Below are 19,128 nucleotides of genomic sequence, written 5' to 3' on the forward strand. Positions count from 1 at the left end.
TGTGCCTGTCAGTGTGCAGACAGGAAGCTCTTTCAGCTGCATGTCAGTGGACACCTGCCAATCAATCCACAGCCTTAACTTGACATTTCTTCTCAAACCCAAAGAAAAAAGAGGAACATTAACATGAATAAAGCGAAAATTCCTCTTTCCCTCATACACGTGGCCCGTTTGTTTCAAAGTGCAACAAATTGGTGAGATGAAATATCTCCGAGAGGAATGTAGACCGCAGTTTCAGTGTGTTTAATGACGGCGGCTACTTCTCATTCCTCCTACGCAGTGAAAATGAAGCAGTCTTTATGAAGAGTTTTCCTCATCTCTGCTTTCCACAGATTATGTCCGTGATGTGTTTCTGCCTGGCAACAATGCATCCTTTGACACGGGAGTCTGCACAGTGAGTCATTCAGCTGCGTGGGCAGACCAAATGTGTGAGGAGATTTGACTTCACAACAGCTCTGTGTCTACAGAAGAGTTTGGGTGCCTTTTTGGGTACTTTTGATGACTGGGGATTGATTCCTTGGAGACTCGATGTAATTTGAAGGGCAGCACCAGAAGTTGGACATGGAGGGCTCAGATGTTAAAAGACTCCAATGATGTTTTATGACATCAATCCCAAATTCTTATGAGAATCCATGAATTTTGAAGACACCGTGGACTTCATGGTTGTGGAATTCAAATTTTGGGAAACTTTTCATGAAATCTGCTGTCCAATGTCCAACATGTGCACGTTAATGTCACTCACTGAGATTTAAACACGAACACGAGTTAATAACTCGGAGTTATTTGTCAGGTGAGCCTCATTAACTCACCTGCGTCCAACAATCAGAGTGTAAACACACACACACACACACTTCTGTTTACTTACTTTAACACTGAAAAAAAATGTTAACGCTTTGTATTTGACCTTCAACAAATTAAAAGACATTTATTGTTGTAAAATACATTTTAAATTAAAATTAAACATTATTAAACAATAATTCAAAACATTGGTTTCGTCCACCTTATTGAACGTGTAAATGTTCTGCTCTTCTTTCTCGTTTTTAATGGTAACAAGAATATTTTCAGATTTTAGACTGATGTGGTCAGAAAAAACTGCCTATTTAAAGATGTCAGATTTATATGTGGTTAATTATAAATTCAATTTTGGCGTTTTAATAACTTGGAGAGATAATTTGTCGAACTTTGCTGACCTGGTGTTTATTGGTGTTACATTCACTTACTCTCAGGATATTTAAAAGGATCAAATGTAACTGTGGATCAAACTGTCATACTATAAGCATGTGGTCCAGTATATCATAAATATATATGTAGTCTAAGTGGTCCAAACAACAACAACAACAATGCCGCCCCCTCGTGGCCGCCGCCAGTAAAACCTTCCGTCATTAGTTCCACCTGTGAGCACCAGATGCACCTGATGAGCGTTTGTCCGCGTGCTTCCGTGTGATTCAACAGAATTCAAGAATTTGTGAAGAAAACGACGATTTCCAGGTAAATTGTGAAACCTGTGTTCTCCATAACGTGTAAACTGATCTGTTTCCAGTCGCTGTTAAACTATCAGACGCTTTCCAGACTCGTGTCTCGGGATTTGAGATTTGTTTATTTTGGAGGCTATTTGCTGCTTTCAGGATGGAAACATTCACGTGAAACAGAGACTGGCTTCGGTGTCATTTTTATGAACACTTTTATGAAGGATGTGTCCTGCTATATAACACCAGTATCATTTTTCACACTATCATCATCTGTCGTGGTCACGTGCAGCGGTGGGTTGTCAACATGTTTCTGTGCTGATGGATGTGATGGAAACAGGAAATAGTGTCAATACTTCTTTATTTGGTGTTTGAGACTTTTGAGGAGCAGCTAATAAACAGCAGCTGTGATGGAGTGATGACTGTACTTTATCCATCCATCTGTTTTCTTCTGCTGATCCTGGATCAGAAATGACAGACCCCGAGTGATTCTTCCTTATTATCTGAACACAAACATGTCTCTGTCTTTCAGGAACAGTCTCCTTCAGGCTGTCGGGGACGCGACTTGGAAAAACCTGTTTCCAGATGAGTAACGGTAAGGAAGATCCCCGCTTCTTTAATTCTCATTAAAGCCCATGAATATTTATTGTGGTTTTTAACTGGGCAGAAACAAACACGAACAAACGATCTGAAAGCAGCATCGTACATGTTGTCAGGCGGTGAACAGGACCAGCACGTCAGGAAGTCCATCCTGCTGACGCAGCATCCGATTCATCGTGACCCGAGGGAGCCCGGCGTCCTTCAGGTGAGTTCTCATGGAGCTGCAGAAATCCAACCTGATATTCGCCCGGAAAGGATCAAAGAGCCCGACTGCCTTGTCATTGTTCTGCCTGCGGGTTGCAGCCGCGCTGAGCTGGTGAGTATCACGCATTCACTGACACCCGTTCTCAGGAGACGGCGGCGGATCTCCGACCGCATTGTACGGCGTCGATTTGGTGCATTGTGTCAGTTGGGTTTATCAATGCACAAACAGGATCGACGCGGTATCATATGGGGCCTGTAAATATATATATATATATATATATATACACACAGAGTTGATGCATTGTAATTATGTCTGCCTTGTTATCCTCAAGGTCTTCTCTGGGTGATGTTTGTGGATGTGCAACTTGTGGTGACTACAGCTACACCTGGCTCTTTGGGTCACATGTCATGCGCGAGGTCGCTCATTTAACAGAGCAGGTATGTGGTGGATGGTTGGATAATAGTATTTAAGTTGGACCACCTTGTTCACCACTAACCTGTTAAACACCAGGTTTATTGCTTGTTTATTGTACCACCTCTTGTGTTTTTATAGTAAACACATTTTCCGGTAAGCTTTTGTTTGATTTGATTTTTTTATTTGTTCAGTACAAATACAACGAGTTTAAAACGAGAAGCTTGACGTGTAGTTCAACGTTTTCGTCTCTGCACTTTCCAGCAGGTCCATCGCTTCGGAGAGCTGCTTTGTTCCTGCATTCCTGCAGATGACAACATGTTGATGTAACATCGCATTCTGAGTTATGATAAAAAAAAAATACTGGAACTTGAGTCCAGAGCTAAAAAATAAAATATTTACACTGTTAAAAGTCACTTTTTCTTGGAAATAATTAGTATTAAAATGACATTTTGACGACTACTGTTGTAAAGCCCTTAAAGAAAACTACATTAAATGTAAATTTGGTCAACATTTTTTCAGTAAAGAAGTTACTTACCTGACTTACTTTCTTATTTGGAAACTAGCACAACATTTCAGGTGCATCAACCTTCATCTATCAGAGTTACGTACACTACGAGGAGGAGAGGGTCAAGTTGTTCTTGTCTGCATCGCAGTGCCTCTGAGACTTGGGGACGTTCTCTTCTGGCTGAAAGAGGAGGAGGAGGAGGAGGAGTATTGAAGGTCAGAGCTGTTATGCGTAAAGTTCTTAAAAACCAAAACCCACCAGCTCTCGGAAACTTCCGGCACGAAGGCTGCGCCTGATGCTAACGTGGCGGCGAATTAGAATCTCCCTGGCTCGGCTGTTGTCGGGCAGACTGTTTTTGTTGGTGTAAGCCATCGTCTGGAAATCATGGAGAGAAATGGACTGAGTGTTAGGACATGGATTAACTTCAGATTTACAAGTCCAGACAAAAAAAACAACAACTGAGTTTGTTTCTCTTTCTTAAAGGCTAAAACTGTTTATTACATACTTTTACTAACAATTCATTATTTCTACGAACTCTTTCATTTATTCCTCTATTACTTCAGGATTCCACCATCCTGATGGTCGTAAATTGCACATTACAAATGCACAATTATCACCTGTTTGAGTAACATTTGCTAATGTCTACAGGGCCAAGCCTTTACAGGCAATTATGAAGCATTTTAAAAGTAGATATTACTGCAGGTGGAAAGCATTACACACATGCAGTCTCAGGTGATAGTGTAGAACCTGCATGCACAAATCCCTGCTCAAATACAAGGTTTCTCCGCAGACGTGGCGTCGCTGTTACCTTGTGCCGGATCTTGTACATGTTCTTCGACAGGATGTCGTGCATTTTCCTCCCATCAGCAGCCAGGAACTTCTTCTTTGGTCGAGACGACTCCTTCCTTTCATCACTGTGAGGAGGTGAGTGAGAGATGTGAATGTCTGTAATGTTTTGGTATTACTGTTGACATTAAGACAGGTGGCAAGCACGGCACTTTTAGCATATCATAGCTGTACCCTGTAGGTACTCAGTATTTACAAAGTATTTAAGATGTATTTCTGGTAAAATGTCAAATTTGTATTCCAGTCTTGATTTCTTTGACTTTCCCTTCACTGAAGTGACAGTAAATATTTTTTAATAAATGACTTACTTCAGAGAAACAACAGATGGCGCTGCACTGAGGTCTCCCATCCGTGTGTCCAGTAACTCGATGGCGTTCTGCAGCTCCAGCTTCTTGTACAGAGACACGATGCTGGACTCGGCTCTGTTGTCTCGGAGCAGGATGCGCCTCAAAACGTGATCGTTGAACTTTTTAAACCTTTCACAGAAAGATAAAGATGACACTCGATCAATTGTTGAGCTCCTCCACGATGGATTTGTCTCATGAATACAGTAAAATTGGCTACTTGTCTTTCCAGTAGTAGTGACTCCACTGTCCACACAGGTCCTCGATGCCACAAACAGCATGCTCCATTATCTGGACAAAACACACAACGTACAGGGATTTACCAACTAAAGTGGCACATGCTGTTTAACACCACCTTTTCAAAATAAGAGTTATAATCAGCAAAGAACAGGAAACAAATTCTGGTACTTGCCCTGGTGTGAATCTCTACATTGATGGTGCTCAGGTCCTTGTGGGTCCTCCTAATGTTCATGTACTCCACTATGGGGCGGATGCTGATGCCCTGGAAACAAGAGTGACTGTAACAAAGGCAAAGCAGCGCAGGAAACCAGCAGAACCTTTCAATAATAATAAACAATTACATTCAAATAATTACTGCTCATATGTGTTGGGACACATCAGGAAAACACACTATACATCTCTGCAAAGACTTGAACAGCTGCGGATTCTGCCGATTATTCTGTAAAATCGTTATCACATTGTCATTTCATTGTCCTTTTTACATTTTAAAAGGACAATTATTTAGTTTTTGCTTCATTAACTGAATCTTGTTTTTTCTTTTATGGCATAAGAAATTCAATTCAGTGTCTTGTCCAGCAGAAGACATCATGAACCTGCCAATATCAACATTTTATTTATTTAATTTGTTTTCATTGAGGCCTTTTAAATCTTCCATATGGAGCAAGGCTGCAGGAGAACTTGAGTTTCCAGCCCACCTGGATGAACACGGTGAATATGATGATGGCAATCGACGCGGTGACAAACAGGTTCTTTCTGTTGATGTTATCTGGCAAAGTGAAGACCAGAGCGAAGCAGATTGCCCCTCGCAGGCCTCCGTAGGCCAAACTGAACTGGTCCTTGAAAGTGTACTGGATTGTTCTGAACGGGTTGACGATCTGAGTCAGCACCAGCATGCCTGCAGGAAAGGAGTTGATAAGACATTAGACTGATCAGATTGATTAATTGATGAATGTTTTGAAGTTTGAAAGTCCCTACTTTAAGGCTTCTCTGTGAACCAGAGTCTTCATAACACCTGAGCCCCTCACCGATTCCTCTCCAGATGAAGGCGAACAGCAGAGTAAACAGGATGTAGGCCCAGTTCCACTCGTGGTCCGTCGTTATGGTAACCACACCCAGAAAGAAGAAGATGAGGGTTTCGGAGACTGTGGCCAGCATCTTGACAACATGGCGGATGGTGGTGCAGGATCTCTGGGACACGTTCTCCTCCACGTAGTACTTCATGGTTATGGCACATGTTATAATCCTGCACAGAAGATAAAAACAATAATACATCACACGTTTGTTTATAACTCTACAAATAGAAGGTGTAATAATATACATTTTTTTTTTCTTCTGTTCATGCAGATTTTAAAGCAAAATGCTTACAAATTTCAAAATAGAAAGAAATTATCGGGTAATATGTGGAAAATAACATTTAAAAATAAATAATCACGTTTCTTTGTGTAAAAAATGGATCAAATAGTTGAAATAATTAGTTGTATTTACTGCAAAAAAACAGGACAAAAATGTGAGGGGCTGTTTTTCTCAGTTCATGAAACACTAACATGGAGAAATAAAATGTTCTTACAATGGTGGCAATATGTATTTATATTTTTTGTTTATATTTTACTTTTTCTTCTGTTTTTTTAATCACACATTCAAGTCAATAACTGAAATATAAAATGATATTGTAACTGGGCTGTTTTAGATCTGGGTGTCATGTGCTCCCGTGTCCCTTTCATTTCAGTCACGCTGTGCACCTGCTATGGACCTGCAGTCCTATTGTTCACCTTTCACATTCACCTAACTTTGAGCTGACATCACACTCAGAGGGCCGGAAACTACATGGAGGAGCAAGTTTGGACAAGTTGGCCAAAAGATCAGGAGACGTACATGTAGAGAGTCTGCAGGGTAAAAATTCAGATCTTTGCGCAACTGTTGACTACGCTGTTTTTAATGCCTCCAGCTTCAGTGGAGGAACGTAATGAAGTACTTTTACTCAAATGCTGTATTCGAACATTGTATTTTTTTACTTTGTAGATTAATATTTTACTTATTTCAGGTAAGAAAACCTTTTTATTTTGAAGTGCAAAAATATGCATAATTTGTAAGGATGATAATAATGCCATAATATCTATTAAAATACTCAGACAGGGGCGATCCCGTATAATGAGTACTTAATAATACTTGTGTGCTTTTACTTGAATACAATCTTAAATGCAAGACTTCTCTATGTTTAAAGGAGTAGTTGAACACTATTTTAACCGGATTAGTTCTCTTCTGTTGGATGTAGATTTGTCGGTATATTCTTGTGTTTGCACTCCACTTACGCCAAGACGCTGGAGATGGAAAACAGCTCAGCCACCAGGTACGCAAGGTAGCTGTACATGAAGATGAAGAGAGGCTCGATCTGACGGACGTTGTGGGTGAAACGTGTGGTGAATGCAGCCACGAATCCAAACAGGAGCCCAAAGAGGACCCCGCCGACCGCCACCACGAAGAACCGGGCAACTCCCAGGAACACGTCGGAGGATTCAACCACTGGCAAGTCGGCCAAAAAGGTAAACATGCTGTACAGAACCTGGACAGACAGAATAGATCAAGATAAAAGCCGGCATCAGTACACACAAAGCTGCAGGAGGTATTCATACCCTTTACTTAAGTAACTACTCCTGTAAAGATACCTCAACATACAGCCCAGGATGCTGCTTATAAGTGCAGAACTTCCCTGAGAATCTTTCAGTTTTTAAGTTTTTTGAGTATCAAAGTAAAGCAGTGATAGTTATCATTATTATGCATACACTGCAGACAAGAAGTCCTAATATGTAATTATGCATGCTTTTAATGCTGCTGTGCTAGACTGTAAACACAGATATGCAAAAACAAACATAAAATATTTGAAATAAAAAGCATCAAATCTTTTTCTTTGCAGAGCTGGAATAGAGCAGATGTATTTACTGCATTTCTTGCACACAAAGACACCAACACAAACGGCAATCTGAAATCTTATAGCTGTTGTCAAGCAGGTTTAACCGCTCAAACCGTCAGAAATCTGCTCCAACTCGAGCACTCTTTGAAACATTATGTTTAACTCCTGCAAAGAATCATGTGGCAACTTCACTTGTGTCACTTAACTAGAAATACTGACATGTTTCACAGATATTTATCACTTGGGGACGGGATGCAGCTGAGGAAAGTCTGCGCCAGCAAGTGTTTAGTGAAACTTGCTTCTCAAGTGAAACCCAGCCAAAGCAAAAGCAGCTTAACTGTAGCTGACGATCCCTTTCAACAAAGGGCAACTGGCCAAACTATCCAGAGAGTAAACTGCAGGGCCACAGGGTCTATGTCATCCCCACAGGCAGGTCAAACAGTTAAGGGGATCGAAATGTGAAATGTACTGGCACTAGATGTTAGAGATTCATCATCAGGATATTAAATTTTGTAAAAAAAAACAAAAACACCAGTAGATTTACAGGCTTATAACCTCAACAGTAATACTGCAGCTCATTAGAATAAACGGTACAAAACCTCACTTGTCCGCTGTACTCACCACAGTGACGGCGTCGTTGAAAAGTCCCTCTCCAAATATGATGATATATAGCTGCTCGTTGACTCCAATGTCCTCAAACACGTTGAGAGCAGCCACGGGGTCCACAGCCGAGATGATGGAGGCAAAGAGCAAGTTCTCCTGCAGTGAAGTGAGTAAAAAAAAAAAACACTGTTTACTTTTATACACGCATGCACACACGTGATGTATACCATTCCTGGTGTCAAGATATTTTATTTGACATTGGAATGATGAGGATATGTCGACTATTTACGGGAAGAATCTTATCACAAGGTCCATTTAGTAGCTGTTCTGGAGTTGTTGATCATATCACATGATCTTCATCAGGGGAAGAACTTGTCTTTTTTGTGCCCAAATGTACTTTAAAATATTCCAGTTCACCGACAGGTCCAAATAGTTCAAGTAAAGAAAACACACACACGGATGTCACCTTTGACCTTTTAGTCAGAAGTCACAGCTCTGACCAGACACAAAACCCACCTGTGCTTCCCGTGACATTAACTGACCTGCAGGTTAATATCCTGAACTCCAAACACTTCAAACTGACAGATGGCGAAGAGGGAGAGCCCAATGCCGATACTGTTCCACAGGGTTCCCACCACGGCGTACCACAGCACCGTGCCGACGTTCTCGAAGAACGGTCTCGTGGGCATAAAGTAACCGTTCTCTAGGATGATGGGTGGAAGCATGTAGAGGAAGAAGACGTTGGTGTTCAGCACAGCGGGGGGCTCCTCTTTCACAGAGTGCATGATGGCGCCAACGATGAGGCCGATGGCAATCAGGAGGCAGGACTCTGGGATCCAGATGGTAATCTTATGGTAAATGTGGAAACCTGGAAAAAAGACGAGGGAAAGAGAGAAAAAAAAAAAAAAAGGAGTCCTGCATTCACTTCCAAACTGTTCCAATTCAAAGTGTTAAGGCTAAAAATCCTGAGACGAACCCTAATTTCCTAAGTGGTACATCCATTTGTCAACATACCGATTTTGGCAAAGGAGGCCAACAGTACCCAAAGTGTGAACTCAAAGGGGATCTGGATCCGATGGTAGTCCATGGTGAACACAGGAAGGCTGGTCCTCTCCGGCTCAGGGAAGGCCTGAGGATTATTGATTTCATTGGGGAAAGGTTTGACACTTTGGAAGTTGGTCTGCGCTGAAGGTTTTGACTCTTGAAGCTCGCATATCCCTCCAGTGCAGCAGAGGAAGAGGACAGCTGACAACAGAGAGGTCCCCATTTCCATCGGTCAACGTGGATCTCAGGTATTTCCAATGTGAGTTCAAGCAAACTTCTGAAACAATGGAAAAAGTCCAAAAGCAAGATTAGAAGTTCCGATTTGGTCCTGTAAATTGTGCCTCTTTTTGTACACTCCAATCCATGGCCAGTGTAGTAAAACACAAAGTCCTCCTTCTAGAATCCAAACACAATGACAACTGCGCTGCAACACAAATCTGGTTTCAACTGTTGCTGAACCTGCTTCACCTACTGGGTGGAGCTCATTAAGACTGCAAGTTCAAAGTGACAGAAAGAGAAAAAAAAAGAGTCAGACTGCATTGTTGCCGCCTCGTCATCGGGTATAACTAGTGTTAACCATAACGATCTGGCAGTTTATGCAAAACTGGAACTATAGGTTTAAAATGCATGTAATATTGCTTAAAGTACACATGATGGCAGTAGAGGACAATTCTATAAAGTATGGACACGTTTAAAAGGGGTAAATAACATTTTCCCAAAGTTAGTATGGTTATAATGTTCTATGTAAATGAGCATGTTTTTGTATAATGTGGAAACGAGCATAAAAGTCCAATAATTGCGTACATTAAATTGTATAAAAGTTAAGTAAATTAACTTATTTTACTTTACAGAAAATAAATTTAGAGAAGACGAACGTTTATTTAAGTTAGCAGTTATTTGTTAGTAATTAGATAAATATAAAAGACAGTTTTCATTTTTTGGGGGAAAAAAAAAAAAAAATGTTGCGTACGAGCCTGCGTGATGACGTCTATAACGTGTCACGCAAGGGGCGTGGCCAGTGTCGTTGCTGCATCTGCAGCCAGAAAGAGACGCCGAGAGAAAACAGTGCTGCACCCGAGGACACAGTCTGCACAACACCTGACTTTCTAAGTCCGCGAAGGGATATTTAACTGCAAGAAGCAGGCTCGCCGGTGAGTAGTGACTTGTTTCCCGGTGAATTTGTGCTGAAATCACTTGGCAGTGACGGTTTTCGTCGGCCTCGGAGAGCTAACGGCTGCGGCTTTTCTCACTGTAGAAAAATAAGTTGTGGAAACAGAAGCTGCAGTTTGTTTTACACGGATGTAAGGAAACGGATGTTTTTGGTCAAACAAAACAAAAACGACAGTTTTATTATGATTATAATAATATTCGGCTTCTTTTGGGGGTGAAGTGTCACGCACGGGACATGTCGAGATGTTTAAGCGGTTCCTTGAGGATTTCCAGGCGGGTCATAACTTAAGTTAGACAATGGGGACGTAAACGCGATGTTTGTATTGTTATGTCACGTTTTTGCTTTCTGCAGCTCGTTGCCTGCAAATGCTGTGACACAGACAGGGTCGTTTGCAGTGTGGTTTTGTTTTGTGAGTGTTTGCTGCCCTCCCCTCCCACCTTGTCTGGATGCACACATGTGGTCCTGCAGTCTCGCTGCTGGTTTTGAGTTTCACGGTGCAGGAGTCAAGGTCAGCTGGATTTCAAAGAGCTGATGATGCTCTTTGGGAGGAGGAGAGTGACCAGCTTGAAAATGAGGCCTTCGGATGTGCGATTTCAACGATTGACACTTGAAGTGGCTTCAGGTGATGTTTTTTTTAAATTTATTTATTTATTCAGTGCTGTTGCCAGATAACTGACAAATGAATTCATAAATTGGCCTGTGCTTCAGGTTGTGAGTACATACTTGGGTAACCACAAAGTTTGTATCGCCCATAATAGCATATTTGTCTCAAAGAAGAAGAAGATGCGTATTCACTTGTTGGAGCAGCACACAAGGAGAAGAAAGGAGTGAATAAGTGCCGAAAACACTAGGAAATATAAATACAAACTCTCAAATAGCCTAATACACCTGTTTGATTAACACAAATATACATAGGGTTCAGTATGGCACAAACAAGTATTGCATCTATGGTTGGAAATTCACAGCAGATGGTTTAAAGTATCATGGCACCGGGATAAATATGACGACAATAAGGAAACAGTTAGGTTACAATAAATACACATGACAGGCACCCGCCAGTTATATAAAGCAGCTGTGATGTTAAAGAGCAGATGATGGTGTTACAGTAGGCTATTGTTGTGAAGTCGGGACCACCTCCTCTATGGACTCCAGAGGACAGTCCAGGACAAAGCGAGTCCTCTTGCCCAGTTTATTGAAGAGTGCATTAAACTGATCTAAACTGAGATTTACTGGCTTTGGGAGCTTTTAAGCACATCTCAGTTGGTGGTTTATTTGTGGATTTGAAGACTACCCGGTTGCCACTCAAATTTGTAATATTTGTTTTGTTCCTCGTTGTGATTGTGAGAAATCAAATCAAAGTTTTGCCTGTTTAAAATAATTTTTTGAGGCGAAGTTCTTGTGTTAAACTGATTTTCTCATTGTATAAGGCTCCAGAAAGTCAAGAATGAGCGTCCGTGCTCACAAGAGGAATCTGTCCTTGGATGTCCCCCCTAACTCCCATTTAAGAGTCGTCCTGCCTCCTCTGTGTCTGATTTTTAGCTCCATGTAGTCCTGAACCCCCCTCGCCTCCCCCTCCCGACTCAGTCCATTTCCTCCTGCATTTCCACATAAATCACCGCACATCACTGTGTCTGTCACACCAACCCAAACATGAGTCTGTCCTTGGCTCAGACGGCTCGTTTTGAGTACTTGTGGAGAACAAGCCCACTGCGCCAGCCAGTTTTTCAGCAGGAGAATTCTTGAGGCTTTTCCAGATTGGATGTGCGATGTTCTGGTGTTTCTCCTCTGACGAGAATACATTTAATAAAGCTTCCTGGTGGTGTGGGGGTCTAAGGTATGTCTCTTGGCCACCTTTGTCCAGATATTCATATTTTAGAGGCTGTAATCAGAAAAGGATGAATTCCTGTTGAACCACTAATCGTTGATTGTCTTGATGTTTCATACAAAGAGTGAAGCGTATTTAGGTGCAGCAGGCTTTTGACTGTCTGAGCTGTATCGATGGGTTGTTAATTGATTTGAAGCCACGTGGTTCGTGTTCTCCTGAGTCTCTGTCATATCTGTGTGTGTGTGTGTGTGTGTGTGTGTGTGTGTGTGTGTGTGTGTGTGTGCGTGCGTGGTGACTCATCAAACTCTCCTACTCAGCCTGTTGATCCATCCTCATCTGTGTCTTCCTCTGCTTCTGCCCGCCTTCCTCTCATCATATATACAGCGAGCACGTGTGCAGCGTTACCAACAGATGTCCACTGCCTGCTGCCCGTCTGTGGTTTTTTTTTTTTATAGAAGGAGGAGGAGAAGCATATAGCTTATATAATGAGGAGGGGGAGGAAGAGGAGGAGGAGGAGGTTGTTAATGAGCTGCGTCACGCTCTTTACCAAAATGGATCGCTCCAGCACCCATCAGTCTCATCAGGTCATATTTAACAGAAAGATTGTTACACAATGCAGATGAGCAGGGAGACGAGTTGTTCTATAAAAGAAATAGGAGTAAATACCCAGGACTAGCAATTAACCAAATGATTTCTATTATCGATTAATCTAGCTGTTAGAGAATAGAGTAAATCAACCAGATTATATTCACCTTTCAATTCTAAAGCAAGTGATTATTTTGCAGGTTTTTCTGTAGAAATGACTTTGATGATTGTTCAAATGGTTGCAAATTTATTTTCAATTGATTACTCAAATTTCTGCTCTTAAAAAACATGAACGTTTTCCTACTTCACGCATTCTCCTGCTCCTTTATTTCAGTATCGAATTCATTTTACAGCAAAAGAAACATAAAGTATAAAATGGCAGTATATTTCTTGTAAATATAATTGTTGTTCTAAATAATTAGTAAAACTCAAATCGGTAAATCATTTTTCATAGTTTATCCTTTGAGTTTGTTTCTTTGGATCTAATTTGATGACTTTATTCTTGAATTTTAACAGAAGAGTCTCTTGGCTCCGGCCTGTTCGGTTGTTAAACATCTTTTAACATCTTCACTCCTCGTACATTATGAGCCTGCATGTAAACAAAAACACTCTTCGAAGGATGCTGTGTATCTGATGCTTTTTCATGCACAGATACACATCGTTGAAGTGCACAGCTGAGGTACTCTGACCGACTGTACACAGACACACTGACGCTCAGTCATCTCTCATGCAACAGTCCCTTTAATTATAGATGAGCGCAGGACCAAAATGGAGCAGCATTAAAAGAATAAAACCTGTGTGTGTCTCTGTGTGTTTTGACAAAGACAGGACCACCACCCCGAGCAAAGCATGACAGAAAAAGTGATTCACCTCCCCACGGCTTCGTTGTACGAGTCATCTCCACACTGCAAAATATATCTGCCACATCAGGTGGTTTAACAATGCAAGTTAAGTTGTGGCTTTTTGAGCACCGAAAATAACACATGCATTGGTTTTGGCCAACATCTGCAGGTTCCAGCTTCTCACGTGTAAACAATATCTGCTTTACATATTAATATTGAGTTACAAATTTGAATTTATCATCTATTTGTAAACGTGCATGTAATCTTATCCACATGTCAAAAGGTTATTATCGAAAAACCTTCGTTTTTTTGAATTTTTTTTAAATGTTTTTCACTGATTTCTTTGATCAGATAGTTCTTGATTTGCATCAATATTTTAGTTTTTTTTTGGCAAAGATCTGCTGTGTCTGCTTGTGTTTAGACATCAACTTTTTATTAAATTATAAAAAGGAAAGGAAATTAATATTTCTAAGGTGGCAAAAGAAAGTTCAGAGCATGGGTACTAAAACTCAAGTGTTGTATCGATGAAGAGACGAAGCATGAAGAGATGATGCTGTTTTGCTGCAGTCCAGGCAGAGAAGGAGTTAATTGGCTTGAATGTTTTGGAAGCAGCGAGCTGTCGGAGAGAGTAAAGGGAGAGGGGAGAGGGGGAGAGGGGGTGGCGGCGGCAGGAGGAAGAGGAGAGGGCGAAGGCTCACAGCAGCTGCAGTCTCTTTCAGCCTCGTGACGGCGCCTGCAGCGTGAGTTTGTTTACAACCATCGGCAGCAGAGAGAGCAGGCGACGGGTACGTGTGTGAACGCAGTCTGCCTTCTGGTTAGCAGCCATCATCACACCGAAACACTGATGTCATGCAAACACGCCCGACCTCATATCTGGACCGCGACGCTCGTTTTATGTCTTGAGAATGACACCTAAGTGTGTCTGGGGCATTCAGGAGGAAGTGCATCATCACGCTTTATGCTAGTAGGTCGTCTTCTCAGTCCTTCCTCGACTTGTGCTGCACGGCAACAACATTTTTAAGAGAAAATGATTGAACCAACAGCCACTGCTGGAGAACAAAGTCAGTTCCAGATACAGTGATTTGTACCACGCTTTTCATGCATTTGTGTTTGTTGTTTCTTCCCCCCAGCATGTTTCTTCTTAGTGCGACGGCCCTGCAGCCGTGTGATATTTAACCCGTTGCCTCTGACAAATGAGGCGGACCAACGTCCGTCCTGGCAAACAGCATCGTTGTGGCACAGATGGCTGGAGACCCGATCACCGGCCTGAAACAGACCTGTTAGACAGCATGTTTGATTGTTTTTACATGTTAAAAGTTGCATTTCAAATGTCAGTCCCGGCAAACCGGCAACTTAAGCTTTATGTTCATGGTCAGCAAGTCGTCATTGATTACTTCCTTCATGCTGCAGGAACTGCTGCTTGCTGTGGGGAGGAAATCCCCCATCTTTAAGTCTCAGCACAGACTGACAGGTCAATGCAGATATAGTTCTGCTCATCAGTCGTTTCCTCTTTTGTCACTTTTGTGTTTTCTACATTTCTGAGAAAAATTACCTCATTCGATTTTAGTTTCTTGTTTTTGTTTAGTGACGTTTCACTTAAAGTTACACGTCCACATTGGACGATATTGCCATGCTTAAAATAGACGGATATGCTTCTGATATCAAGACAACATCTCACTATATCCAATAACTCTAAACAAGGGTTTTAACTGACTGAAGGGTTTTAATGAGTTTGACGAAGAACGAAACGGCTGAGTTTCTCTTTACAGGGGAACTGAGTTCAATCGTTGTGAGGATCAGTTTAATTTTAGAGCTTGAAACTGGAGACAAGTTGTGCTTTTGTTACTTTTCTAAAGGAATATTTAAAAGTTGGTTTGAGGGTTCAGATTTTAATCATGAGGTTATAATGAGAGAGAAGGTTGTACGAGTAGGTGTGTGATTCTGACTCATATACCAGCTCTGAAAAGGAACCACAGATGTTTTATTCAGTGCAAATAGATCTGTTTACTGTAGAGAAACATAAAATGTATGTAGCTCCAACTTGGTGTTATTTAATGTTGTGTAAAATTGTTTGGTAGATTGAAGATTGCTATTGTTGACTGACTGTTTTCAGACACTTCCTCAAACAAAAGAAGGAAGTGATGTTAACTCCAGAAAATAGTTACACACACACACACACTGAGGTAGGTGTGGTCTCTGCTTTTGCACCATCCTTCGCTGTCAGCAACAGTTTGGTGAAATGTTGAACTTTTTGCTGTTGCGTTTTGCGGGCATCATGCCAAATCAGTTTATTAGGCTGCACAGTATCACTGTTTGTTTTGCTTATGAAAGTTGATGAAAGTCCTGATTGACACCCTTAGTTACCATGGTAACGAGCTAAATCCTGCAGAAGCAGGAAACGGTAAGCTCAGAATTAATATCTCAACTTGTTTAATTTTTATGGTTTTTAATGTGGCTGGATCAGAAATGTTTATGTCATGGATATATTATAATTCTGGATGATGGCAGGTCACAGAAAGTTCAATGCACTTGCAATTCTCCAACCAGAATTGAGCTCCAATAAACCGAGAAGTAGCTGGTGTTGTGGCGAAAGTGACAAGGCTGAGAATGAGGAGAAACTCTGTGTGTGTGTGTGTGTGTGTGTGTGTGTGTGTGTGTGTGTGTGTGTGTGTGTGTGTGTGTGTGTGTGTGTGTGTGTGTGTGTGTGTTTTGGGGTGTGGGCGATGCTCATTTTCATGTGAAAGGCCTACAGCTGCTGCGTCCCTCTAAAGAAATTATTCATGCTTTATTCTAATGCCGATCGCAGAGGACACACACACACACACACACACACACACACACACACAGATGCCACTGTTATTGCACCATGGGGGCAAATGTGTTCATGACAGAGCTGATGTGTTGTTTTTACATAACAGTGCTATGGTTGAAAGTGAGTAAATGCTGACACGGCTTTTGGTGGATAATTGAAGTGTTCAGGATGTATAAATATACTTATTATTATTATCATTATCAGAAATTATTTGGACAAAAAAACATCAAGAAGCTTGTAATGAACCATCAGAGACAATACTGACTCAAAACCCCGAACTGACCTATGTTGATTTTTGCTGTTGGCTTTTTCGTGTCCATTCAGATTGTCAAATTCTGCTGTCTTGTCTGGAAGAGCATCCTCACTGACCCTGGATCAGCTTACTTCCTCGTTTGCTTCATCCCATCAGCAGACTGTGAGTAACCTACAAATCTAACTTCTATATTGTAATTATTGTTTGGTCTAAAAAACATTTTCAGTGTCCCATCAGAGGGATGTCTTCACATGTTTTGTTTTAATCGAACAGCTGTTCAGCGTGTTTAAGGCCTCCTGGCAGAGTAGAAGCTGTAGAATAGGTTTCACCATGTATGGTCAACTGGACTTTCACTCTGCTTCTGTTTCTCCTCATCTGTCTTTTCTGCCTAAAAATAAAAGGATGCAACTAAAGATTCAAACACATGGACACATATAAACAAACTACATGTAACAGGGTCTTTTTGACAAAGTTAGACAAGTTGTATGTCCAGCAAGCTGCGTTTTGTAGCGTTCGCTGGGCATTTTTGCCGTTTACTTTGTGATCTTTGTGACAAAAGATTACAAAAATTACTACTCAGAGTTGTAATATTCTGTCTGTGAGTGTTGCAAAAGTGTTAACCTATTACTCCAACAAGACTTCCTGGATTTGTATATTATTACGTCTCTGGTACCTCAAGGAAATACCTCCACCAGCGCTCTCTGTTTTGGGTCGGAGTTCCCATCAGGAAGGTTTTTAAGCAAAAAAGGCCATCATGATACTTTTGCTTTTATTTTTTAACGACCTGAAGAGACATTAATGGCACAACCATAAGTCGCCAAAAGGCCCTCTTTCTTTATGCTATTATCAATCAGACCCATCAGATTTGGATACATTGAAACTTTTTTTTTTACTATTTCAGAATAATACTCTTCCAATGTGCTTCACGGCTTCCTATAGTTGCTGCCCTTAATGGATTATTATTTATTCCTGTTTACAGCTCTAATAAACCAAAATCCACTTCGTGAATCCTGGATTTGGGATTTATGTGTCAGGAGCTCGGCCCGGATTGTCCGTGTCTTATTACACAGTGCATGTGTGTGTGCCCCAGTTTGTGTGACTCACAAACCTACACACACACTGACAAGCCATGCAGGCTAAATTTGGAGCTGCCTTTATATGGCAGCTTTTCCCCCTCCGTGAAGTTCAGCATTGCTGCTGTGTTTTTGGCAGGAGAGTGAATTCCCAGGCGTTATGCATTACTTCATTGAGTTTTGGTGAATCTCTCAGTGTTGTCTGTTGCAGGTAATACAAAGTGGGGTCGTATTTGACCGAATAAAATGTAAAATGAAACTGTTGAAGAAGAGAAAATGTAGGATTATAGATTGCAGCTCTGTGGAGCAGCATTATAGAGTGTACTGTTATTCCTCCTTTGCTGTATCCCAAAAAGAGAGTGGAAAATGGGTTTGACCATTTATGGGCAGTGAAAAGCTTGACAAACTTGGATCAATAACTAACGTCCTTAAAAAGCCTGCGTTTGGAGATGATTGATGCGTAGGAAGACATTTTTGATAAGGAAACTTGGAAACAAGTATCCTCTCAAACTACAATGTTTTTTGGCCTTGGGAGTGGAAAAAGTGACTGCAGTTGGCCGAGAGGATGGAAAGTTCCTTCTAGGTTTGGAGACAAAGACCAGGGATGCATTGAGTCTGATCACTTCTTTTGTTAGAACCATTCCTTTTCAGCAGTAAAGTTTCCGGTTTATTGTGAGTTTTACCACTTGCAAAGGAAGAATTATTTTTTGACAGTCAGACACCTCAGAGTTTGTTTCGGAAAATGTCAACCAACTTCCTGCTCATTCAAATTTAAATATAAATCAGGTAGATTCTCCTCCTGCCTTAAATGACTACAGGTAGTGCTCCAGATGTGACAGATGTAGGGTGTTTAAATATGAACCGACCAAAGTGGGACAGTCACTGGTGGACCACATATGTCAGGAAGTAGGCCACCAACTATTAATCCAGATCTGCAATTAAAATGAGATCACTCTGCAGGTATGTTTGACAAAAACAAAAAAAAAGCGTAGTTAGAGTCCAGTTTTCACCAACTCAATGTGAGTAAATGTGTTTATAGTGTTGTAAGAATGTCAGAAAAACAACTTTTGCTTTGAGGGTTTTAATGCATGCAGCAGACAAACTTAAAGCAACAGGGCATCTATGAGGAAAAACACAATAAACACATAATTTTGACCTGATTCTGAAACACAATAAAAAAAGAGGACAATTCAACCCAAAAAGACAGCAGAGATCTCCATCTGTACGTTGTCAAACTAGACCACGGTGCTTCTCCATCTGAGCCAGCTACCGTCCCCTGCGTTTACAGTTTTGCTGCAAATAGGCTAATTGCTCTTCACCAAAATGGGACAGAGGGAACAGAAGTAAGAGAGACAGAACGAGGGACAGCTGCTCTTCCACAGGCCAAAACCTGGG

The 19,128-nt window shown here is 41.2% G+C and overlaps 2 protein-coding genes and 1 long non-coding RNA gene across 20 annotated transcripts in view; 2 read left to right on the forward strand and 1 right to left on the reverse strand.

Annotated features, from left to right (window-relative positions):
* The first annotated feature begins 1,378 nt into the window (after positions 1-1,378).
* Positions 1,379-6,772, forward strand: LOC138207179 (uncharacterized). Of its 2 annotated transcripts, XR_011179008.1 has the most exons (5): positions 1,379-1,485; positions 1,996-2,058; positions 2,131-2,705; positions 2,944-4,111; positions 4,347-6,772. It is a non-coding gene; the product is annotated as an uncharacterized lncRNA (long non-coding RNA). The 2 variants fall into 2 exon arrangements; XR_011179007.1 differs by having other exon boundaries at positions 2,131-4,111.
* Positions 2,904-9,567, reverse strand: LOC138207178 (sodium/hydrogen exchanger 2-like). Its single transcript, XM_069164231.1, has 13 exons — positions 9,143-9,567; positions 8,671-8,996; positions 8,147-8,284; positions 6,927-7,177; positions 5,643-5,860; positions 5,313-5,512; positions 4,790-4,879; positions 4,598-4,668; positions 4,342-4,509; positions 3,996-4,101; positions 3,446-3,562; positions 3,292-3,367; positions 2,904-2,983 (listed from the first exon to the last, which is right to left on the reverse strand). Exons 1-12 carry the CDS (start codon positions 9,399-9,401, stop codon positions 3,293-3,295), a joined length of 2,019 nt encoding a protein of 672 aa, XP_069020332.1. The 5' UTR covers positions 9,402-9,567; the 3' UTR covers positions 2,904-2,983; position 3,292.
* A 605-nt stretch (positions 9,568-10,172) lies between these two features.
* The window catches only part of LOC138206941 (inositol polyphosphate-4-phosphatase type I A-like), a 33,607-nt gene continuing 24,651 nt past the window's right edge, over positions 10,173-19,128 (forward strand). For 7 of the 17 annotated variants that reach the window (XM_069163833.1, XM_069163834.1, XM_069163836.1 and 4 more), the window contains exons 1-2: positions 10,175-10,323; positions 16,732-16,822. The gene's annotated coding sequence lies outside the window, so the exon portion shown is untranslated. Of the gene's footprint in view, positions 10,324-12,113; positions 12,178-14,289; positions 14,381-14,424; positions 14,657-16,731; positions 16,823-19,128 lie in introns of those variants that run through there. The other 10 variants (XM_069163819.1, XM_069163823.1, XM_069163825.1 and 7 more) reach the window with 5 other exon arrangements.

This window comes from Embiotoca jacksoni, unplaced genomic scaffold (genome assembly GCF_022577435.1).
Source record: "Embiotoca jacksoni isolate LCO1_2020_lvr unplaced genomic scaffold, fEmbJac1.0.p SCAF_30, whole genome shotgun sequence".
In the NCBI taxonomy this organism is placed as follows: Eukaryota; Metazoa; Chordata; class Actinopteri; family Embiotocidae; genus Embiotoca; species Embiotoca jacksoni.

Bases quoted from the DNA above. Each gene is read 5' to 3' on its own strand.
- LOC138207178 (XM_069164231.1), bottom strand. From the start codon at position 9,401: ATGGAAATGGGGACCTCTCTGTTGTCAGCTGTCCTCTTCCTCTGCTGC. The intron at 5,861-6,926 runs GTAAGTGGAGTG...TCTTCTGTGCAG, and splicing joins TCCATCTCCAGCGTCTTGGC to GATTATAACATGTGCCATAA. The intron at 5,513-5,642 runs GTGAGGGGCTCA...CCTTTCCTGCAG, and splicing joins CTTCATCTGGAGAGGAATCG to GCATGCTGGTGCTGACTCAG.